Below are 24,544 nucleotides of genomic sequence, written 5' to 3' on the forward strand. Positions count from 1 at the left end.
CCTTGTATGTATTTGAAAGTGCAGGCAGCTACAGCGGGGAAGAGAGTGTTTATCTGCATGTGCCAAGTAAAGTATTGTCCTTATGGCTAGGAAGCTTTGCAACAACAAAAGTCAAGAAGCTGCACGCGCCTAACACGGTGTGTTCTTTTCAAGGTAGTACTGTGTATCATTTGGCCTTGGCCACAGGTGCCTCCCGTCCTCTTGCCTGTAGGTTATCAGAACAAAAAATGCTTACATTTGTCTTGCACAACGCTACAAGAATGAAACATTTCTCCTTTGTTCCCCTTGTGAACCAGCGGCAAATTATATTCAGGGCTGCAGAAAGACCTTGGGCTGGTTGGCGCGTCGGCCCTCGGCTCTCCGTTATCTGCACTGTTCTGTCTCTGAGCCCCTGACAGGCTACATCAGACGGAGAGAAGCCAGAGTAGGGAGCTGCCTTCTGTTTCTCTCGCACACATCACTCCCAGACTTTATCATATTACAGGCCAATCCGAGAGAATTCAGCGGACAGCAGTAGCAGTTTGTTTCAACCGGCACCGCTCCCAATGACCTATAGGAGGCGCTGGCCACAGGTGGGAGAGGGAGGGAAATAGGAAGGGAGGAGGACGTAGAGGACAGGACATTCCGATTAGCCTTGGATGTTAGGATGCTGATTTATTTGCGATTTTGTCAGAGGGATAAAACAAGACATTAATTACCGTGCCAGACGTCAGGGGAAAATGATGGACACAAACAAGAGCAGAGTAACAGAGTGTAAGTGGGACAAGAGAGTAGGAGTGAAAGCAGTTTTTAAAAACCCCCAAAATGAAGAAAAAGTGTTTCCATTTTGAGGCGCGCGGATGACTACAACTGAGGGAAGAGAGCGGGGCGATGAGGGAGGACAGAAATATGGAGCTGAGCAGCAGGGGGAAGGCGGCAGAGTGATGGAGGAATGATGGAGAGGGTGTGAGGACGGAAAGGGAAAACTGAGAAGGGAAATGAGTGATGGGGCTCGAAGGAGCAAAGGGAGAACAAGGGATGAAAGTGAAGGAAAAAAAAGGGAAGACAGCAGGCAAAATCCGCTGCGTGAATCGAGCTGCTTGCAGATTTATGTGGTGTTTTTGGGTATCATTATACATCAACCAGAGGAGATGGAGAGACTCGAGCAATGTGATGCCTATGGGTTTGTGTGTGTGTGTGTTTATCTGTGTACCACACTTTTATTCTCCATCCTCACGCTGCTCATGTCTCCTCCAAAGCAAACTGACTGCTGAAGTTCGACAGAACACACTTGCCTGTGGTGAGGTAACATCCACCCACATCCACACTCCACTTTTCCAAAGCCTATCTATCTAGCACTGCTGGTTGAGAGAAGAGAGGTTTTAGACCACCCAGGACCGGGTAGTCAAAGAGGTGCTTTGATGTGGCACAAGCATATGTGCAGTGCATGGGTACCATCTCTGCTAAAACACACTCGCAAAACACAGTTTTACTGCCTCCTGTGCGGCATCATTACTCCTCGTCACTGGTGTGCTGGGATGCTCAGAAGGAGAGAGAGTGAACGAGAGGCAGCCACCTCCTGTGCCAGGCAGTGCCAGGCTAAAACACTGGAGCCGTATGGTCACCCTGAGGGAGGGGAAACCTTCCCAGTCTAACCACCTCTCAATTAACCAATTACATTCAAGAGTTAACAGGGTGACTGATGAAAGAGAGAAGTGCTGAGTACTGGTTTTTAACTGCCTTTTTTCCCCTTTACCAGGCATGTTTGAGGCTGTGACCTGGCTGGCTAAGCCGGTGCTGCGTCAACCGAAACATGGCACGCAAGCCGCCCCTTAGTCACCCATCCATCCCTAGGCCAGAAAACATTAAACCAGCGGATTCAGACAGATCAGTCATCAGCTGTAAAACAAACCAGATCCAGAGCATTCCATGTCGCTGATTCCAGTGGAACAGGAGAACCGTGAAAATCCTGTATTCGAATCTGTTGATTGAGGCACCTGATTGAAGACGTTCAAAAGTGGAAGACACTTTGTTGTCGTTTGTAACGTGGCTCTTTCCTTTTTCACGCCCTCGTATTTTCTTCGGTCCTGCAGATGGGTTTTAATGGATGCCAAATGGGAGGTTTAGTGCCTTGCTATTGGCCTGTTGGAGTGTCTTTTTAACGCCATCGTATTAAATGACTTGTGTTTAGGACTCGAGGCTATGGCGTGCTCCACTCGTTTACAATGTGCCTCAGGCGGAGAGTGTTTGTGACTTACCACTAAAAGTACAAATTTTATCCCTGTGTTCAAGAGGAGGGGGGTGGGTGGGGGGGGCTGCAACATTGGCTGCTGCCGCCAATAAAAGATACGCGGGTTCTGTGACACAATTGTAGTGGGGCTGCTTTGAGCCCTGGAGCCAAATGCAGTGTGTTTGGAATCAGTCTGACAGCTAGATAGAGAGAGAGAGAGGTGAGAAATCCCTCTTTGACTCTGCTCATTTTAAGCGAGGATATCTTTGTGCGCTGATTTTGTTGGTCTTATTCGAAGGCTGTGACAATTTAAGTTCCTGCACGCTTTATTTAATGTGTGTGCGTGTGTGAATGAGGACTAGCGTAAAGGAAGTCGGTATGCAATTTGAGGGGTGAAGGACTCCCTGTCGTATGTGAGGCCCAGGAGGATTCCTCCCCCTTTCCTCCCTTCCTCCCCCTCCCTTCTTTAACCCCCCCCCCCCCCCCCCCCCCCCCCCTTACAGTCATCTCTTTCCTCTGTGAGATCTACAATGCTGGGAAGAAATGTGTCATTAACAGGGGAGACCAAAATAATGTTTATGGGCTCAAGCAGCACTGAAATCATTTTCCATATCAGTGCAACTGCATGGGCCCTGTGGGGGAGTAAATCTGATTTTCTCCTCCCTGTGCCAATGGGAAACATCATGGGAAAGAAAACAGATTGGATTGTTAGAGAGATGGCCTGACGCAGCTGTGGGCGGCTCTTTTTGTGTTTGGGTGTGTTGCTGTGTGTGTGTGTGTGTGTGTGTGTGTGTGTGTGTGTGTACACTTGTCTGTGTGTCACGAGAGAGGAAGACAGAAACGACTAGAGAGGGAAAAAGAAAAATGAAAAAGAAAATCCGGATGTTTAGTGTGCATGTGCGGAGGAGAGAATGAGATTGATGAGCCCCGCTATGATAGTCACAACTTTACGCCTCAGGAATGAAGAGCTAGAATGCACAAACAGCACTAATATGCTCTCCTGTAACAATGGGTCAGTTAACAAGCACACTCACCAAAGTTTGGACAGATAATAAATGGTTCTCCTTGAAGAGCATGGAGATGCCCTGTATACTAAGAACAAAGTGCTTCTGGCTCTGTAAGCACTCAGCAAAATGTCAGGCCTTTATTGGCCATTCCATAAGAAACACTTGCATTTTATCTGAACCAAGAGACAAAAAACGCCAGTCGCTTTAGTAGCTAGCATAAAGGGGGGATTTAATAAAGTAAAATGCTGATGGAAATAACAAGGTGGTGCTTGGAGAGGAAAACGCTGTAGAGTCAAGTCCAAGGAAAACGACATTGGTGCGGTGTAATATGCGCTTCCTGCATCGTGAATATTTAAGTTTTCAGGGAAAGAAAGCCTAGTTAAGTGATTTTGTGTTGTGACATTGCTTTCCTTGTGTGCGCGATTTAATCCGCGTTGTGGGAGTTGGGAATGTGAGTGTTCATGTGTGGGTGGGGTGTAAAAGGAAGGTAATGGGCCTTGAGCTCATTTGTCCTGGCTTGGTCCTGCTGCTGTTTCACATCTGTCCTCCCACCTCCAGCGTCCTGGTCTGGAATGTCTTCTTTTTTTTCTCCACAGACGAGGCCAGTGACTCTGCACTGTATATCACTTTCACATGGATCGCAGGAAGCTAACCCAAACAAAGCTCCCGGTTGCTAGCCCAGACCTAATAGACTACCTTTATCTTGTGATTTTTTCTTCTCCCCAGACATCCATTCCTCAGCTTGCCTGTGTCCAGTTTCCTCTGTAGTCTATCTGTAGTAGGTGTTTTACACACAAGCACCAAGCTCTTGAAAGTTTCACCCCAACTTTACCCGGACTATTTTCTGACAGCCCCTTCGTAAAAGTTCCACGGGAAGACGGGTGAGCTGGTGTGGGATTGCAGCAGGAACATTCATGTAGAGCTGCAGAGGTTTATTTTATGTTTTATTATGCCCTTTTTGGGGTTCGTATATTTAATCTATGTACCTACTAAAGTTTGTTCACAATAGCTAAAGTTTTTAAAAAGTGTCTGTTTTTATGTACTGCCGCTCCATGCACCGGCTCACTTCTGACTCTCTCTCTAAGGCTCTGAAGTGCCCACGTTCAGAGTCCCCACGTGTGCCAAGTCTGATCTGATTGGTCGGCCTGTTGGCTCTGCCGTAATTGGTCAGTCGCTCAGCCACTCTGGCTCCGAGGGCCGGGGAGCAAAAACATTAGTACCTTAGGACTACTGTGCTACCGCAGGCTACGACATATCGTGGGCGTGCTACAGAAGTTAATGGGCGTGCAACATGAGCTGCTGGGCTTGCCACAATGAGCCAATGGGCTTAGATCAGTGATCTCACACTGACAAGACGTCACACTGGCAAACATATTTTTCGAGGGGGGCTAGAACCGAGCGTTACATGCAGCTAATGCTACAGCTAACAGGAGGACGTAGGAGAAGCCGCGTTTCCGCGGATTTTGAATTTTTGCACATAGATGTGCCTAAACATGCACAGGACACTTGGAAAACACACTAAAGAGCATATAAAACCAGAAAAAGAAGAATATGAGACCTTTAAGTCACATGAGCTGTGCGCGACCGATGCAATCGTCGGCCACCTATTAAAGCGGCTTCATACTCTTTTTCTGCTCGCCAGTTTGTTCTTTTGCACTCCGTTGATACTGTGCATATGTACAATAACTTGTAGCATTGATATAATGGCTACCTGTTGGACTCTGTTGCTTTGTCGCTCAACTTGGATTGATGCCGCATATTTTTTACCTTGTGTTTTGCCTCCTGATACCCCCTGTCCGACAGGGAAAACTTCATTTTGTGAGGGACGTGTGTGAATAAGCCACTCAGGAAGATTTCAGGATGTCCTTTTTATTACAAGTGAATGTGTGAACACAGTAACATCAAACCTAAGCCACATGCCCTGTTCCGTGCTCTTTAACATCTTCACCTTCCTCATTCCCCCATGGCCTTCACCCACACTACTAAAACCCCCCTCAGCCTGATCTTACTTTGCCAGTGAGAGGTCTCATTGTCTCTTAAACGACACACTTCCTGCACTTCCTGTGCTGCTCCTTGGTAAATAGCCGCACTGGTGCTGTGTGTCCAGCTCTTATTTACAGTGCCCATAAAACGCCTCTTCAACAGGAACCTTTCCAGACATTGCTATCTCTTCCTGTCTGCCAACCCCCTGCCCCCCCTCATTGCCACCACTGTTGGTACAGGAGTAATGGGATAAGAGGTGGACCTCCTTTTGAAAATAATAGCTTTGATAATAAAAGAAGGCCTTCTGAATGATTAATGCCTCGAGAAGAAAGGCCAGGTACTGGTACATCTTTGATACCTGCTTTTTAAGTGACTCCTAAAAAAAAAAGGAGGTGAGAAAGAGGATAGATGAAGATGTATATTGGTGGAGTCTTTGCATGTTCTTTGACATGCACCCTGGAGACAAGTTCATCCATCTGTATTTTCTGTGTGAGGATGTGTGGATCCATTGTTGATTTCAAGGTCCCTGACATGCCAGTTGGACTAATTTGTTTCAGATTGTAATCTCTTATCCTTGTCATGTAATATTTTACATTGTATAAACAGCAGGGTGAAATGAGCAGGGTGCTTCAGCCAGAATGTATTTGCATAGCAGTTCTGCAAAAAAAATAAAAAAATTCCCACCCTTCCATTACTTGAATCGCAAAGCAAGCGGCTGACCACGAAGCCACTTTGCAAACACAGACTGTCAACTTCAGCGGGGACGACCACCATATTCACACACAATCACACGCACGCAGAGGCTCACATATGCTGCGGGGGCACACACTCCCACACACTCTCTGCTACTCTTTCACCCTCAAAAGTTTTCTCACAGTTTCTCCACACCCTTAGCTACACTTCGAGTCCAAACTCTCGCCCCGTACCCCCTCCTCTGGATGTCGCTCTGTAGTATTGGACAATCTTTCTCACTTTTCTTCCTCCGTCCATTCCTCCGACTGCTTCTCCCTCTCCCACCCCCGCACTGACCACATCCACTAAACTCACTCCACAGGCACGCAGTGTGGAGAGTGTCGGAGGCGTGCGCTGCTGCCACTCCCCCCCCACCCCTGCACATGGGCCCAGCTCCAGGACCCGGACCGCCTGCGTGCTCTTCCCCCTCTCTTCCTCTCCCTCTCGCTTCTGATCACACAAGCCTCCCACTAGAGTCAGCCCCACTCCCTCAGCCACACCTTTCAACCACCCACCAACCCAAAAAGACAACGTCAGGGAAGGAGTATACGAAGTATACAACAACAACAACAACAAACTGCTACAGTTTCGGAAATAAGGAGGAATTTGGCTACCAGTTGCACTAACGTTTTCAAGATGACTGACTGTTTGAAGGAAATCCCCCCTTCTTTAGTAGCCATTTGAAATTCTTTCTGTGTTTTATTGTGAGGAAGTAGGTGCTGGGTTAGTCAGCAGCCCTCCAGGGTTGCGTGTGCAGTCTGTCTCCGGCTGCTGGTGTGTACAGTTGGCCAATCCAATCCAGTTTCCCCACATTACAAGAAGGGTCAGAAACGTTGCCGTGTGTAAATGAGTGAATACGTGTGTGGAAAAGTCTGGCTGGCTTCTTTTTCGGGCGTCTGAATTCCCCGGGCAGAACATGGAACTTCATCGGTAGGAAAGTCTGATGAGAGGACACTGACTTAGGAGTGAAACTTCTACCAACAGACACCCTGCTTAATATGTTTTCACTTGGTAAGTTACCGTTGAACTGTCGGCATGGCTTCTGTCTTCACTCTTCGCTTGCTGTTCGTTTGGTTTGTTCCATATAAGAGCCTGAGCCAAATGATTAACATTCACAGCTGATGTCGTACAAATACAGAATGTCTTTAATTGTAACGAGAAGAATAGGCGTTGTCCGAATTTGACGTTGTAAATAAATTCTTCAAAGATTTGTCCTGCTGTGTCAGAGAGTTAAAGCATTGCCAGCAACAGCAACTTAAACAGGCCTCTCTGGAAAAAAAAAAGAAAAGTGGCTCCCTTCCTCATTGATTGCATAACTAATGCTGATATTGATTTAATTCATCTGAGAGAAAAAAAGGAGGAAGAGACTGTGTGTGTTTTGTCACAGGTCAAGGCAGAAAAAGTGCATGTCAACTGTAATCCTTCAGGGTGTGTTGAACAGATACAAAGCTGGCTGCCACATGGCACTGACTGCTGACTATGCTCTCACAATCACTCACACTTTCTGTGATAGAACACCTTATATACTAGTCTTGTGGATGTGTTTTCCCTGGTATTTCTTCTTCTGTCCTCCTCATCTTCTCCGGCGCCCCCACCCCATCACTGATCTGTGGAAACAGGTTGATGCAGTCACACCTGCAATTTTCTATCTGTCTCGCTTCTTTTGCTTGTCACCATCACTCTCATCGATGGCGGTCTGTCTGGTGTCCTTGTCTAGACGACGTGTCCGTCCGTCCCTCCAGGCTGCCGTCTGCAGAAGAAGACGGAGGGGAGCAGACTACCTTGGCTCATTTTTCCAAGGAGCAGACAGAGAAATATGATACACGGAGAAATAATTTCATTTTATCTTCTCTTAGACAATGGACATAGTCGTAGATCTCCGCACGGGGTGTATGTCTCCGCTTGCACGCCCAAAAGCATATAAGTGTGTGCGAAGAGGTGTGCATTTCTCAAGCAGGATATTTTGATCTGATTCCCAGCATTTAAAAGAACAACGTGTTGTGGGTGGGTGCTTGTTGTCTTCTCAGCTTTTTTTTTTTTGTTGTTGCTCTCCATCACTGCTTTGCCCACACTCAGACGAATCCCTGTGCATCCTATTATGTATAAGTCCCCGTTAAGACACCGAAATACCACTCAACGTTGATTTGTATTAATGGGCAGGGATGCTCAGCGGATCAGATTAGCGGCCCAAACAGGGCGAAGATTATGACACCTTCCTCCCTGCAGCCTAACAACTGAAACCAGATTAGAGGATGGAGAAAGGTGTGCATATGTGTGTAAACAAGCTGAACCGGCTCTCGGGTGGGGTTTCAGGGTAGTTTAGGAGGGCTGCTGTTCCTGAGCGGCACAATGACCAACTGCATCTGGCCAACTGCTGTAGTAATGGGCAGCATTCAGCCTCTCGCCTCGAGCACTGTTTCTCTATCGTTCCCATGACAACTGGGCCTTCATTCTCCCTGCTCCGCCTCCCCGCCTGCTGCTCACTCAGCGCCGTCCACAGGGGCCTCTGCCTGGGCCCACACATTACAGTGTGTGCATACATTTGTGCTTTGGTTGTTGTGCACAAACTGGACTCTCCACACACCTACGCCGGAGTGTGGGTGGAGCAGCACTAGTTAACACCCTCCACCTTCTGAGGAATCTGGTTGTAGTGAATTTCTTTTTGTGTACAGGGGTGTCCGGGTGGGTTTTGGAAGATGTCTGGGGAAGGCGGGGTTACTCCATCCTAATGCTCCCCCTCTCTTTCCCTTAATTCTCTAATAGGATTAATCTCCATCTCTTTTCGGGATCGGCACCGATTAGGATGAACAGGACACTATTTTCTTGAGCAGCCAACACGAGCGCACTGCTGGCACCACTTAAGAACTTGAGAAATAAATAAACAAGGTTTATTTTTTTCCCAGAACGTAGGCAGAAAAACACACAACTTTCATAAGGATCTGGCCTGGCAGAGGCAGGCTCCCTGGATCTTTTGACACTATTTAATAAGCTGCTAAATAAACAGTTATTGTGAGTCCAGCATCAGGGCTGTCATGCCTCAAACTTTTGCTCAACTTGTCCTGCTCTGCTTTAGTTGACACCCAAAAATACAGCTACCCCAACACTATGGTATACCAGCCCACTTTTATTACCTCAGTGCTTTCTCACAGACACCTCTGATTCATTAGAGTTTACATTCATTTTAAGGAGAGATTCATATAAAGTGAGGGTGTTACTTGTGTCCTTATATGCAGCTGTGGAATTTCTGCTGTACCATGCATGCACAGTATAATTCTCTAGCAAGAGGGAAAGACCGGACGTAACAGAGGGAGGGGTTATTTTCTGAGTGACAGGCCGTGGAGTCAGCAAGACCCAATGTGACAGAGGTGAAGGCAATTGCATGATTACTCTGTGGTATGGTTCAGATTAGACCGGTGGCCGGCCCTTCTTCCAGTACGACCCCATGCCCAAACTGGATAACTGAGAGGTCTGATCTGGTTGTGTAGCGGGACAGGTTTTCATGTTTAAGTTGTTTTGAGACCCTCCTAAGGGTTTTCTTCAATCCCATTCACCCTTAACATCAGCTTTAACTTCAAAGGTCCCTTTGCCTGACATCTAGACTCACCCTTTTTATGTATTGTCCCTCTCCCCTCCTTGTCTTGCTGGCAGAGGCGCTCTCCTCACTTGGTGTGTGAAGAGGGGCTCCGCAGCCTCTCTCTGTCACTCTGTGTCTCTCTCACCCTTTCTCACTCTCTCTCTTTCTCTCTCTCTCTCTCTCTGGGGCGAGGCTGTTAATAATGCAGGAGGATTAGCTGATTTATGTGAGCCAGAGGCACCGAGGAAAGCTGGGGTTCCTGGGGGCGACAGGCAGAAAGAGAGGGCCAAGGATTGTGCAATGTGGAGGGCGGTGCTATACAGGCGGCCTTGGGGTGTCTTGACGACGGTGGCTGGATGAGTGCCTACCAAGTGCGTTGGCCACAATCCACCCACAATCCACCCACTAACTGCCCCCAACACACCCACCCTGCGCTCCACAGAGCTCTGCCAGGAGCACGCAAAGGGTCAGGGGTGATTTGAGGTGGCAGCCTAGCAAAAAGGAGGGCCTGACAAAAGAGAAAGGCAAAGATACTGTAGGAGCCATCAGGCTACCTCCAGCCAACATGTAGTATGGTTTCCATAGCAGTCATTCATACATGGCTTCCTCCTATGATGTTGAGGGACTTGCTTTTACTGCTAATGTTGCCCGTTGCTTCCTTCCTTTACAATATTTAAAAAAGTTAAAATTCCATTTAAATGAGTATTCTGACTTTGACTTGAAATATTCACTCACAATTAAAGCATTTTTTTAACATCTGGTAAGGCGTTTAAAAGTGTGTGTTAAAATAATAAGTGTTAGTTAAACACTAAGGAGAGGGCTTTTTCAGTAGTTTTTGATTGACCAACAGTAAACACACACACACACACACACACACACACACACACACACACACACACACACACACACACTCAGGGCTGGGTTTTAAGGTTGTTTTCGAGGAAGAGCTCTGTAAGGTTGAGGATTGTGGGGGATTTCCACCTGTCTGGTTCTCTGGTGTGAAGAGTGACAGAGCGGTGCCTGTATGTGTGCGAGAATGCGTGTCCAATGCCTATTTCAGTGTGTGTGTGTGTGTGTGTGTGTGTGTGTGTGTGTGTGTGTGTGTGTGTGTGTGTGTGTGTGTGTGTGTGTGTGTGTGTGTGTGTGTGTGTGTGTGTGTGTGTGTGTGTGTGTGTGTGTGTGTGTGTGTGTGTGTGTGTGTGTGTGTGTGTGTGTGTGTGTGTGCGCATGCTCCTGTGCTCTAGCCCATGAGCCATAGGCTTTCACGGTGCAGGGGCAAGCGGCAGACTGATGGGTTTATTCCTGCTGTCTGCCCAGAGGATGTGCTCACTCACTGCCTGGCTGATTAAGACTTCCACACAATTGTTCTCACACTCCCAGAAAAAAAGATCGATTCATGTTTGCACTGATTCACGTTTAAAGAAAATCAAATCACACAGTGTTCCCTGTTATATCAGCTCGTCATGAGGGGCTGTTAATGAATTTTTACTATATCGAAGCCCCCCCCCCCCTTTCGTTCTCACAACTATCGCACAATGTATGCTACACCAATGTGTGTGTGTGTGTGTGTGTGTGTGTGTGTGTGTGTGTGTGTGTGTGTGCATGTATGTGCAAGTGTGCTCTCATCCAGGCGTCCTCATACATATGCATGAGGCTTCACAGCGGTGTGACTTTGGGGAAATGAATGTGCAAAGAGCCGGGGACCCGGGCCCCTCACTCAAGTGCACTGGCGGGCGCGTAATGGGAATGTAATTTAAGCAGTGGTTAATCAGTGTGTTTTCTCCGACTTGCCCAGCAATGCATAATAGACAATCAGCCCCCAGTCACACGGGCGTTGCTACGAATGGTCAATTACTCATCATAGTCTTGTTAAACACACAGTTCAGCCAGCCAGGGACAGATTGCTCGGCTGGTGCCATCATTATGTTAAAGAACAAAGCAAAGCAAGGCTATGTGTCAGAGAAATAGAAGCGAGAGGAGCGACAGAGGGAAGAGGGTGGCATGCAGTGTATTTTTGCCCACCGAGACGGGATGGAGGGACAGAAGGGCCACTGTGACAAACGGGGAAAAGAAGCTGAACATCAAAAACGGAACCAAGGAAGAGTGTGTGAGTGCACAGTGTCAGAGTCATACCCGCGAAGGAGGAAGAATGAAAGAAAGACAGAGAGGAGCCGAAATGGAGCAGAGCGATGAGAGCGATTGAGGGCATGAAAGTGAGAGATGGAGAGCGTAAGATAATGGAGGGAGGGAGAGAAATTGAGAAAGGGACACTGGGGAGCGGGAGCAAAAAGTGTGTGAGAGCGAGAGGGAGAGAGCTTGAGAAAGTGTGTACTCAGCTGTGAGATGAGACCTCTGTCTGCCCATGGGGAGAGGCGGTGTGAGGGGAGAGGAGACGAGGGGAGAGGACTCTGCTGTCAGTGAGGGGGAGGAGAGTCTCACACTCTTTCTCTCTCACACAGATACAGTCATTCACCCTCTCCCCTCAGCAGTGATCAACCCTGCCTATCTTAACTCCACCTATACGGCCAGTTGACTCCTCCCTTAAACATCTTTGTCTTGGTTTTGGTCACACACATATTCACTGTACATGTATTACTCTTATTCTAACCGTGTTCTTTTCTCCCTTACTTTGTCCCTGTGGGCATGCAGGCAGTGGATTGATGGGCAATTCCTCCGCCTCCTTCATGGGGACCTTTCTGGCCAGTAGTCTGGGTACCCCCCCTTCCCACCCGTCTCACCCTTCCCGGCCGCCTTCCTCGCCCTCCTCACCCTCCTTCCGGGGTGGACCCCACTCCAGCGCCTCGCAAATCTGGTTCCCCCATTCGCATGAAGGTACCTCAAGTCACACATTTACTCACACACACACACACACACACACACACACACACCTCCCACAGCCTCACCCCCTCATCTCACATCATTGACTATGTGGGGATGTGTTCATGTCTTGGCAGTATGGGGAACAGAGCTTTGCAGGGTGTGTTGTTACTCTGATACTGTGTATTTTAAGGCCGTGTTAGGTTTCCAACAAAGCACAACTTGTAATCATCAAGAAAAAAAAGGCAGGCTCCCACCCTTTTATTTATGCTCCGAAATAGGCCCAGGACCCACATGTCTAGGACTGAGCATGGTGCCATGGTTTCTGTATGGGGACACGGGGTCAAAAGTTCAGCCGAGGAATCTTGCGGTATTGGATTCATGTCAGCAGGAATGTCGCTCAGGATTCTGTGAAGCAACACGCGCAAAACGCAAGCCAGTAAAAAGTTGCAGTGATTGCAGAGCTTTCAGCTGGTGTCTCCATCACAGTTTAATAGGGTGGGTTCCCACCCAGCGCCTTAGCATAAAACCATCGCTATACACACAGACACCGATTGCACAGTCAGGAAAATGCAACGACACACACACACACACACACACACACACACACACACATACAATTCAACACCTTACATTTCAGCTCTGATGCAGCCAGGAAGTCAGACAAGGATCAAGAAGACAGATTAGTCTGCTTGGGTATTTCGGGAATTCAAATGCTTAGGATGTCAGATAAATGTGAAACCTCCCACCCGCTGATATATTAATGCAAGGTCTGCTTTCCTGTGACTTCACTTCCCTCACATTTTACATTTAAATGTTTCTAATCTTTGGCTAATTACACCATGTGATGGCCATCTAATGCCAGAGTATTTGAAATTGACAGACTCCTGTCAGTCACTCTTCTTGTAATTATGTATTTATTGTCTAAGAAAAGCCCAGCTGTTGGTCCGGGGGGTGTCGTGTGGGATGGGGCGGGGGGGGGGGGGGGGGGGGGGGGGTGTAGTAGACGCCAGTGGGGAGTATTTGTTATTTGTGGTCACTGATCAGCGGCGCCCCAGTTTCATGATTTGCAGCTGATTACGTGCAGAGCAGCTGACATGCTGTCTGTTTTTTTTTTTTTAAATGTCTAAAAGCATTGGATGCCCCCGAGCTCCTTTCTCCCCTCTCCTCTCCCAACCTCACTCTAATGTCCCGGCCACCAGGGGTTGAGTCAGGGACAGCTGTAACAGCGGTGACAAAAGGTAAACCTCCAGACTTAGAAACTCCAACATTAACCCAATCTGAAAGATTTCCCCCCCGGAAAAAAAATCTATTTTAGGCATCAGGTTTTTCCTTTTACCTTATACTATTAGGGTTTCATTGTCAAAGATTGTCTTCTTGTAGAAAAGTAGAATAATATTAATAAGAGTGATGATGATAATGCCAAGCCTAATAAAAGTAATGGAGGTGATTATGACTGGGATTATTACTCAGTTGGCAATGGAGGCCATTATCTCTATTGCAGTTTAATTGCATATAACGCACTAAGAGCATGATTGAATCCAGACTGTTCATCAACCACATTCAGCTGTTCCCTCCTCAAGATAATTGCATATTGTCTTTTTCCTGTTTTGCATAAAAAGCAAGTCATCAAAATGAGCGGCACAATTACCCAGACTCTCGCCTGCTCTCTCCGGGTGTCAGCAGAACCCCACCAGCAGCAGCAGCAGAGCCGGCGCTGAATCGTGCGTGTATGTGTCAGCGCATTAGTGTGTAACTTGTAACCGAAAATATATTCTCTGGATTTTTTTTCACCCCCCTCATTTCTTTTCCAACAGCATTTTCAAAGAGGCTACATACAAATTGTGCATTCAAAGATCATTGTTTGATCCTCATGTCTCTGGCATATACCTGTCATGGTGCAGAAAGTCTTTGTCTCTGCTATTTCTCTGGCACATTTTCCACAAAAGTTTAGCATCTTCCATTTATTTATATTATCTCATCAGTCCAGAGCTTACCAGCAACTAAGACTGTGTTACAAGTGTGAGCTCATATCCAATTTGGCCGATCCAAACTGTATGAATGCAGATTTGAGAATCGCCTGGACTGTAACATAACATTGTTTGTAAATCTAAGCCACATTTGGAGGCAGTTTGAAATCTGAGTCTCAACAGATATCAAACCTTTAACAAGTGAAGTCAGATATCCAAATTGCATCTTTTGTAAATAAAACCATATCTCCCCCATCAATTCAAGACATTTACCTTTATTATGCAAGTTCAAAAATACAAATATTCATTATTTATACATAAAAGTGCAGTCACAGGATTTTGGGAATTGAAACCGTTGGTGGTTTCACTGGTGATTAAAGAATAAAATGTAATATAAACTAGAAAGCACTCGGTGGGTTACGCTTCTGAGTTTGCACAAACCTCTCTGAATGTTTTTTTTTTTAATAATATGAAGGACAGAAGAATGTTTAATCCACACTTGGCTCTTGATCAATGAAAAATCAACATTACATCATTATATAGTGTAGCTGCATGTGGCTTTTTATTTGGGTTAACAGCAACATTGTATGTGAACAAAGAAATAATATCCATTTCAGCATAATAAATTACATTTACAGTTGGACAAAAAATCAACCACAATTCACAAACTCATCAATCAAACTAGGAAAGAGCTTTCCAGGCTTCATTGCTTGGGTTTGAATGCCAAATCAACGAGAAAAAAAAAAGATGTATTTTCAACTTAATCTGCAGTAACACAGACTCCTTTTGAAACGGTCCGTTCAAAGAGAGCCAGTCGTGCAGACAGACCACATATCTACTGGGAGCCTGTGTGACAAACCTTTAGCCGAGTGACACGTTAAGCAAACCTATAAATAACATCTCCACATAACAGTAGGGACATTGGTCCTTTGGATCAAGAATACTTTGGGAGAGTACATTTGGTTGATTGAATCTTGAGTTTCCTTGAAGTTGGATTGTTTTTGGGAAATATGTCGTACAGTATTTTGTCCTACAAGGGTTTTTATATTTATGTAAAGAGACAGTGCCAAGAACCAAACCATTGGTGGCTTTCATGAGGTCAGAGAAAAGCAAACTTTTTTTAAAGCTTCAGATTCTCTCCTCAGGTTGTTAACCAGATACAGATACACATGGGATTGTCAGTTTATTCTTTGAGGGAAGCCCAGGACTTCCTGACACAGAGTGAGAGAGAGAGAGAAAGAGAGCGAGAGAGAGAGAGAGGAGGTGGGTGGGGGGTCAGTTTATGACAGGAACTGATGCAGTGTTGTGACCGTTTTAATAAATGTAATATAAAATGTTTTCATAATACTTGCTGAAATGGATTAGGCCCTTTGAGCTTTGGAGTGATTCATTTTCATGTTTGGAACCGTTTGAATAAACCTTTCTGAATCAACTGAGTGGGAAAATTAAAAAAGAAAAATGGACCATAAAAAGAAAAAAAAAACCCTACCTTCACTGAGGCCAGCTGGCTTCAGTCCAAATGACTTCTTATGTTATGCCAAAAACAATCGGAGTCTCATTTTTCTGTCAACACTATATAGACACACTCGATGCACACACAGAACTGCCTGCACACACCTGTCTAATCCACTTCTGTTTGATACGCCTTTCCAAGCCTATCTTCAGTTGTCCATCTTTCCTTCTGTTAGCAGTTGCTTGCTTTTCCTTTGGTGGGATTTAAGCTGCACCCCCCCCCACCTCTCCTCTCTTCCATACTCATGCCTCTTTCATTCTCTCTCTGCCTCTTGTGCCAGCCTGCATCCCTTCCTTTCAATTAGTCAAACCTAAAGAGATCCAGCACTGTACTGCCCCTCCTCCGCCAAACCCCACCTCCTCCTCTTCTGCGTCTTGATGGTTCTGTCACTTTTTCTCAATTAGCGGACCTGACAGGCAGCTAAGCCTGCTCCTCCTCTCCTCTTGGTCTTCCTCCGCCACGCTCTCTCTATTTCCATCCATCTCATAAGTGTTAGAGATATTTTTTTCAGAGATTTACATTATTCTGCATCTTAGAAAACTTAAAGAAACCCCCATCGACAACTGTTCGTCAAGCTGGTATCTTCATGGCAGGTTTTGGAGTCGATAGCACTGAATGGCTCTCTTCTAGTGCATAACGAAACACTGTCATCTGCCTTTAATTCAGCAGGCTTAATTCTCCTCTGCCTCTAGGTGATTTTCTATATCCAGCCCCCCTTCTTTGTCCTCCCTGTCGGCTTGCTTCTTTTAACCTACCATGCTGTGAGAAATACCTCCAGAACTTCTAGAAATCCCTCCCTGGGATGCAGCTCTGTTTGTTCTGCCTCTCGCCCCTGCTCCGCCTGTGGAAAGGAGGGCATGCGCTGCGATCTCCCTTCTGCCATTCACTGCCAAAGCAGTCTTGCTTGTGTGTGTGTGTGTGTGTGTGTGTGTGTGTGTGTGTGTGTGTGTGTGTGTGTGTGTGTGTGTGTGTGTGTGTGTGTGTGTGTGTGTGTGTGTGTGTGTGTGTGTGTGTGTGTGTGTGTGTGTGTGTGTGTGTGTGTGTGTGTGTGTGTGTGTGTGTGTGTGTGTGTGTGTGTGTGTGTGTGTAGAAAGAGCAGAAGAGAGCGAGGCTGCAGTCAGCAGACTGCACTAAGACCCTGCTCACGTCGCCTGCAGCAGGAGCAGCGGCAGCAGCTTCCTTGTCCTGGCCAGATTAATGGCTGAATGGGCTCTGCCGTGCCCAGCAGTCCCCCTCTTGCCGCACCAATGGAGGGCATGCTGAAACTGAGCGGGCTGGCATTATCGGGCACAGCCAGACCACGCTGTGAAAAGGGATTACGCCGTCAATCGTCACGCTCACAAACAACATGCTGCCGCAGAAAAAAAAAAAAAAAAGCCCCTCTACCAGCTTGGATAAAGACTGCCAAACAGCTCAGTGCTTTTTCTCACTCACAAAAATCAGAGAAAAAGCGTCTTGCTTTAACAAAGAAAACCCCCTCTTCCCACTGTAGATGAATGGGCATAAATAGGTGTGCTTATTAATCATGACAGCAAAGAAAGAGGCAGAGACAAAAGTGGGAGAGCGGATAGAATAAGATAGGTAAAAAATAGTTGAGAGAAAGAGAAACGTAAGGGTGTGTAATTATCACCCCATTGCCCTCAGAAAGCAGCACCTCCTGTGTTATTGCAGGGCTGTTTGCCCTTTCTGTGCATTTCATTAATTAAGATGGGAGCATGCGGAGGCCTCTTTGAGACGGGGTCATTAAGCCCACCACAACACTCCTCCCTCCCCAGAACCGGCTCGCAGCACTGGCCCCATTGTTCCAACGGCAGAAAGTGAGATATTCTACACTCTGAGCTCCTGTTAAAACCACAGCGCTGTACGAGCAAAAACAACCCCCCCCCCCCCTCCCTCCACACAAACACACACGCACGGCCAAATGAATTGCATCTGCGCCTTTCCTGGATAAGGTCGCACGCTTGCCAACACAAATACGTCTGTCTTTCATTTAGCTTGTAGGGCCATGTTTTCCTCTCTTTATCCCCCCCCTCCTCCTTCCTTCACTCCGTCTGTGAGCTGCGTTTGAAAGTGAGGCTGGAGGGTGAGACAGGTGCAAAAGCAGAGAAAAGGAGACGTGAACCACCTGGACTCTGTCGATGACTTAGAGGTCACTGAAATGTGTGTATGTTGTGCTGTTGGGACAGTAGAAATCTGTCTTGATTACACATAATTTACAAAGAAACACTAAGACAAATAGTTAACTATACGTTTATCTCTTCTCTTTATGACTTTCTTTTCCATCTTGTATTTCCTTACGTCCCTGACTTTGGTTCATTCATGATCAAAGTACCTATATGTTCATTTTCTATTGCTGATTTATTCAACTTGTATGTCATTTTGTGTAGTTTGGAAGGGCTCAAAGTTGGCAGTTTATCTTACTTTTGAGAATATTGTTTATAGTAGTCAGTAATGAATATCCTACTAGACTTTCATAATACTGCCCTGTTTTTTGCAATTTACAGTGCTTTAACTTTGTTATGAAATGTCTTTCATGCAACCACGCAAAATGATTTATTGCACAGTATAAGGGACATAGGCTAAATTTAATAAATTAGTTTGGATGTTAATTTGTTGGATGTTACAACCCACGTACAATAAGTGGGTTGTCATAGTGATGCTATTTCTTGTCCTGATATTGCGTTTGGTTTTCATCTCCATCCATGTTCCCTCTCCGCCCTCCACCTTCAAAGTCCTTTGTTTTTTTTAATATCCCCTCACAAAATGAGTTTTGTGTTTGTTGTGGTGTAAATGATCTCCAGATGGAAGGGATTTAATAGGCCCAGGTGTACTGGCTTACAGGCACAACTTCAATATGACCTTTTACCCCTGATGTAGGTCATTCAAGGTCAGCTCTTTCTTCGTGGTAAACAAGCTTCAAATCTATCCTTATCACCCCATTCAAAAGGGCAGAGGTTTCTCTGCCAATTGTGTGTGAGAGAGAAAGAAAGAGCCATATGTTTCAAAGACAAATTTCATACATTACAGCAATCCCCAGGATAGTCTTGTATTGTGTGTGTCTTAACTCAGGCAGGAAAGGCAAACATGACAGGCACAGCCAGTACTTATTTGCGTATGAACACAACCAGCTGCACTGGACCTGAAGGATTATGCTGGGTTAGTCTGGATAACTGAATCTTGGTGATTATTGTCCTGTCTTATCAGTTATCTCCCTCTCTCTGCTTTCCATCTCAGCAGCTCCAGGGTATCCCAGATTCTCAGGGAGTTTGGCCCACACTTTCCTTCCCATGAGCCACTTGGATCACCATGCCAACAGTGGAGTTCTTTATGGGCAGCACCGTTTCTATGACACCCAAAAAGGTGAGTCATGATGATTAAAATGTCATAGAAATAAGACATTTAAATCCATTTAAATAAGTTTTTGTAACTTAGTATAATTTAATTTGCTATACGAATATAATTATACCTACCAACACTATCAAGTGAGCTGACTAATCACATGTTGTCGTAGCATTTATCTATCTAGACTAATGTGTTTGTCTTTTTTGCCTGTCCTTTTTGTACATTAGAAAACTTCTATCTTCGAAGTCTGCCGTCCCAACCACCTCTCATCTCAGCTAATCACAGTCTGCCGCCAATGTCCAGGGCAGGTTCAGGACACTCTCAGGGGTCCTGTAGCAGAGAGAGAGATCCAGGTGCAGGGACAGGACTACATAAAGGTCTGAAAGAGGGATCCGTAGAGAGAGGAGTGGGAGCTGCCAAGGACAAGGAGAGGTCCAGCAGCAAACAAGATGCAAAGGAGAGACAGCAGCACCAACAGCACCACAGCCACCAGCCACCACAGCCCACACACCACCACCATCACCACCACCATTCCCACTCACATCAACAGCATCAACACTATCCGCAGCACACGCTACCCTTGGAGGAGGTGAACAGTCGGGCAATGGAGAGGCACAAGGCATCACTCCCAATGGAGTACAGCAAGGAACACCCTCAGACTATGGGCAAGCCCCTCAGTGCCTGCTTACACAATGGCAAAATGCAAAATGGAGATGCAGGAACTGGAGCAGGGGGCAAAGCCTCCATGTCCAGTTTTGGTGGGGAGGGCACAGCCCTTGGGGCTATGGGAGGTGGGGGGAGCAGCCAGGGCAGACATATGGGGTCCAGTGGCAATGGTAGATGCACCAAGGAGGGGGTTATTGGGGAGATGAGGATCAGTGAACAACCGTCAGACTGTTTAGAAAGGGGTCAGGCCCCACTCCACCATTCTCTGTCCTACTCTGTACCACCACCCTTGCATATGGGTTCTGCTGCAGGAGGGGCACATCCCCATTCTCATTCTCACCCCCATACGCATCCTCATCCAGGGAGCTTCCCTTGCCTTCAGCTCCACCCCAGTCACCCACATCACCCACACCATTCCCACCATACACACCACCACCCAGACTTCTTCTGCCCACCTCCTCCGGCTCCTCTTGCCAACCCTGCCTCACATGACAGGGGGCCGGCCAATGTGGTGCAAGAGGGTAAAGTCACTGGAGCGACATTTGTGCCATCTGTGGCAGACCTTGGGGACAAATCAAGTGGGCCATTCCAGCTTGGTAACCCTGACTGCCAGGGTGTGGGTAGTGGAGGGGGAGGTGGAAATGCAAAGGATAAGGCAATAGAAAAGAATGGAGGCGGTGGGCACCATAGTAGTTGGCACAGAAAACAGCAGCAGCAACAACAGCAGCAGCAGCAACAGCAGCACCCATACAGAAAGACTGAGAAGGCACCAGATTGGATGCAGTCCCATCATCAACATCTTCAGCCTTCACAGCTTCCTCCACCTCCTCAACTACAACAGTCGCCGCATCCACAGCAGCAGCACCAAGTTGCACGGTCGCGAAGCGCTGAGTGCATCAACAGCGGTGTAGACATGGATGTGTTTCGGTCCACACTGCCCCAGGGGCCAAAAGCTGGACACTCTGTTCCTCATTCTGTCAACACTTCACCTTACAGAGACTGTTCCCATCCAGGCCCCCCACCAAACGCCTCCCCACTCGGAAGTAAAAGCATGGGGCAACATGGTGGGGCTGGAGCACCCCATGGACCCGGTCCTGGGGGCAGCTGCTCCTTACAGAGAGACGGCCAAAAGGTAGCCAGGATACGCCACCAGCAGCATGGACGACCTGGCCCGGATGCTCCTTCTCCTGCTGAGTTGAATCAGGTGACGGGACAGGAGTTGAAAAGAAAGATAGACATGTCTCCGTATAGTTTCAACAACAACAGCGGGCAGCACCACCACCAGCAGCCTCCAGTGCCATCCTGGGCCATGAGGCCTCCACACCACATGTCACAACCGGAAGAGGAGCAGAGGAAGTCGTACATGGAGTTGGGGAGCACTGGAGGGCAACACTCCCAACAGCAGCAACAACAGCAGCAGCAACAACAACAACAACAGCAACAGCAGCAGCAACAGCAGCAACAGAGAATGAGCTTGCCACCTCCCCAACCTTCCCCTGTTCCTCCACTCAATCAGCAACAGCAGCATCAACAGCAGCAACCTGAGCCCCAGGGCCCAACTCAAGGGGAAAGCAGTGCCATGAAAAGCTTACTTAAGTATAGCAACCAGCAACAGCCACTGCTCCTCTCCCAGAAAAGCCCCTTTGGGGGGCTTGGGAACCTCAAATCAGGTCCCGCTGGTGGGAGCTGTGCTTTGCAGGGCAACAAACAGACCCTACCTTCCAGGAAGGGCCCCACCAATGAAAACGAGCGCCCTGATTACAGTGGAAGAAGCAGGGATATCGGAGAAGCCGGACATGGAGAAATAGAGGTGCGGCAGCCACCGGTGGGAATCGCAGTGGCGGTGGCCAGACAAAGGGAGCCACCTTGTCGTTCAGCAGACGGTCATTCCAACAGCCGACAGGGAAGGGTTCATCCCTCAGTGAAAGGTAGGGGGCTAGGTCACTGCAACCTACACAGAGCTGAAGGGAACAGACGGAACAGAGACCCGTTTAGTCTTTATCTCTTACCTTGTAATTGCCTACTTTTAAAAACAAAGAAAGAAATACAGAAAGAGAAAAAGTCTAAACCTGAAAATGTTTTTGAAGTCACAAGCCATACCCAACTTTTTTAACGATTTGATAAACTGTCCATTATCGTGTGTAATTCTCACTGGCCGTCACTTCTAGTACATTTAAATCTGATTTGATATGATCTACAACAGACAGAATCATCTCCAATCAAACCGTACCAATAAGGACCGTACTTGACAGCATTAACATAACAGTTTAGCATAAATTAGTATATTTAACACACATTTATTCTTGAATCACTGGAAGTTAAATTTCAGTAAACTAATAAACTAGTCAGTCCCTTGTGAATCATTGTAATGTTTAGCAAAATGGTGAGGGGCCTAGGGAATCCATTGCCATTGGACACCAGAATGAATGATAATTATTAAGCTAATCTTTGTCTCACAGGACTCCCCCGCTCCATCTATCCCTCAGACCCCACCACTGAAGAGGAGAGGAAGAGGATGAGTGGGGAACAGATGGGTCTGAATTGTTTAGACAGAGAGAGGGAGGTGTATATCAGGTAAGTGACTTAAAAGCCATTCTGTCATACTCAGTTTCATTCTCTTTCTCTAATAAACGGTTTTTTGCCTCATGTTTGTCTCATCTTCATTCCAGGGATAATAAAGAAAGGGTCGAGTTTGCAAGAATCCATCCCTCCAACAGTTGTCATGGGGACCTCACCTCTCATCTTATGGTCCCAGGCGGGACTACCCTCCAGTCTGGCCAATTAGGAGATCCAGCTGCACATTCAGCTCACCATCATTGGATGCCAAGAACTGGTAGCCCATCCCTCTGGATGACAGGACACTCCTACGGTGAGAAAACGCTTATAGCTTTGGAAATTAAGAGGGGGAATTTGCTTACCCTTGGTGACTGCCTTCATCAATTTCCATCCTATAAAACATTGTTCACACACGCACTGTGATCTAGAAAATTTCCTGACATGTCTTCTTCATGATATTTCAACAGAAAATATTGCACTGCCTTTAATACATACAGAAGAGTTTCTATAATGCTAAATAGCACGTATAATGATGCTTTCAGAATGTTTAACTAGTTCTCAGGAAAGTTCTAACTGAGTCAGGATTTGTTGTTTTCAGCAGTTTTCCAATAGATTGTGCATGGTATCTTTATCTTTAAACTGACCTCCTTTCTCTATAGCAGGTATAGGTCACACAGCTTTGCACCAGAATCTACCCCCAGGTTTTTCTGCAGCCATGCAAGGCCCTCTGCAGCCAGTTCTGCCTCTGCCCCAGGACCCCTCTACTCAGCTGGTGGTGCTGCCCACCGAGCCTCCCTCCCATCCTGCAACTCATCACCTTGGTATGCCCATAATCATTCTTTTTCTTCTGTAAAGCCAAGTGTATTCGGAAAGCACTATTGACAAATTCTCTGCAATGAAGACAAAAACTAACCCGAGGTGTGTAAATAATGTAATATACACACGAGACCATTCCAATCTGCCTTCATATTCTTCCACATGTTCAATCCCAAAACCTTAGAAATGCACTGAATGTAGCCTGTAATACATGTTTGCATACTACTGACTAGTTATATCAGTGTTTGTTAAAACATTATAATTAAATTAGGTAAAAAATGTATAGAGAATCTCATAAATCTACCTTTAATAGGCTCATTCACAGACCCCCCTCCTCACACACCACTATTCAAACTCACACCACCTGCCAGCCCCAGCAGGAATAGAAACTTCAAGTGGTCAGAAGTATCAGAATCCAAAACTACACTGTATGTACGACTCCCCCTACACAGAGTAAAAGGTATGTGAGTCAGGGGGTTACGGGAAAGATCACTTTTCAAACTCTGCGTAGACACATTCAGCGAAGAGGCTGTGACATTTAATTAGCTCACAATCTTCGGTACATTTCCTTCTGTGCTCCACAGGAGTTTCAGCTGAGAAAGGAAATGCATCCGCAAAAATCTTTCCCACAGGAAACATTTGCGTATCCAAGCCTCCGTCTCTGAACAAGGATTTTGAATGTGTCTCTGAGAAAGGGGGTGGAAGGGCGAGTCAGGGGTGAGAGAATAGGTTACTTTTTGTGTAGGCCAACTACTTCCCAAGTGAAACCTGTCATAGCACCCACATGGAGTTGTAATACTCCTAAAAGGCACAGATTGAGAAAGGTTTTTCACCCATAGGCTTGGGAACTTAACCTCCTTGGTCCAGTTGCAGAGCCTTTTTTTTCTGTGGTTTGGCTAAGCAGGTGGGACTTTTGCAGCAAAAGTCCACATTGAGTGCATTTCCAGCCCAGTATTTTGACCTCTGATCAACTTTAACCATCATCATCTGTTCACATTTCATCACTGTCATGATTTTTTTTTTCCAGCATTCCAGCAAACTCTCAAGGCAGTTCTTAAGACACAGCTTTCTTTTTAGAAAGGGGGAGAGTGTGGGATTCTTGTGCCTGGGGAGATGTTGTTCAGTGAAGTCAAAAATATTTTTTTAAGAGATTTGTCTCTGTAGTTGCTGTGGAACGTAAATGGAAAGGTTTTTAAATGATCCATAATGGTTTTACTGTTTGAAATTGGTGTGTGGGAGGTAGATAATGAGAAATATGGATAACAAAATGCTGTGTTTTAGTGGGTTGTGCGTAGTGTTTGTGTACATGAATCCAACGTGTGCACATGTATGCATGTCTATGTTTTCTAAGGTAGCCCC

General features: G+C 46.5%; 1 protein-coding gene across 4 annotated transcripts in view; it reads left to right on the top strand.

The window, feature by feature from the left end:
- Positions 1-24,544, top strand: part of LOC132995599 (BAH and coiled-coil domain-containing protein 1) — a 63,827-nt gene that overhangs the window by 18,902 nt on the left and 20,381 nt on the right. For 2 of the 4 annotated variants that reach the window (XM_061065638.1, XM_061065639.1), the window contains exons 3-8: positions 12,155-12,337; positions 19,040-19,165; positions 19,375-21,741; positions 22,273-22,387; positions 22,483-22,682; positions 23,029-23,190. In XM_061065638.1, coding sequence (XP_060921621.1) covers positions 12,155-12,337; positions 19,040-19,165; positions 19,375-21,741; positions 22,273-22,387; positions 22,483-22,682; positions 23,029-23,190 — 3,153 coding nt within the window. The remainder of the gene's footprint in view (positions 1-12,154; positions 12,338-19,039; positions 19,166-19,374; positions 21,742-22,272; positions 22,388-22,482; positions 22,683-23,028; positions 23,191-24,544) is intronic. The other 2 variants (XM_061065640.1, XM_061065641.1) reach the window with 1 other exon arrangement.

This window comes from Labrus mixtus, chromosome 20 (genome assembly GCF_963584025.1).
Source record: "Labrus mixtus chromosome 20, fLabMix1.1, whole genome shotgun sequence".
Lineage (NCBI taxonomy): Eukaryota > Metazoa > Chordata > Actinopteri > Labriformes > Labridae > Labrus > Labrus mixtus.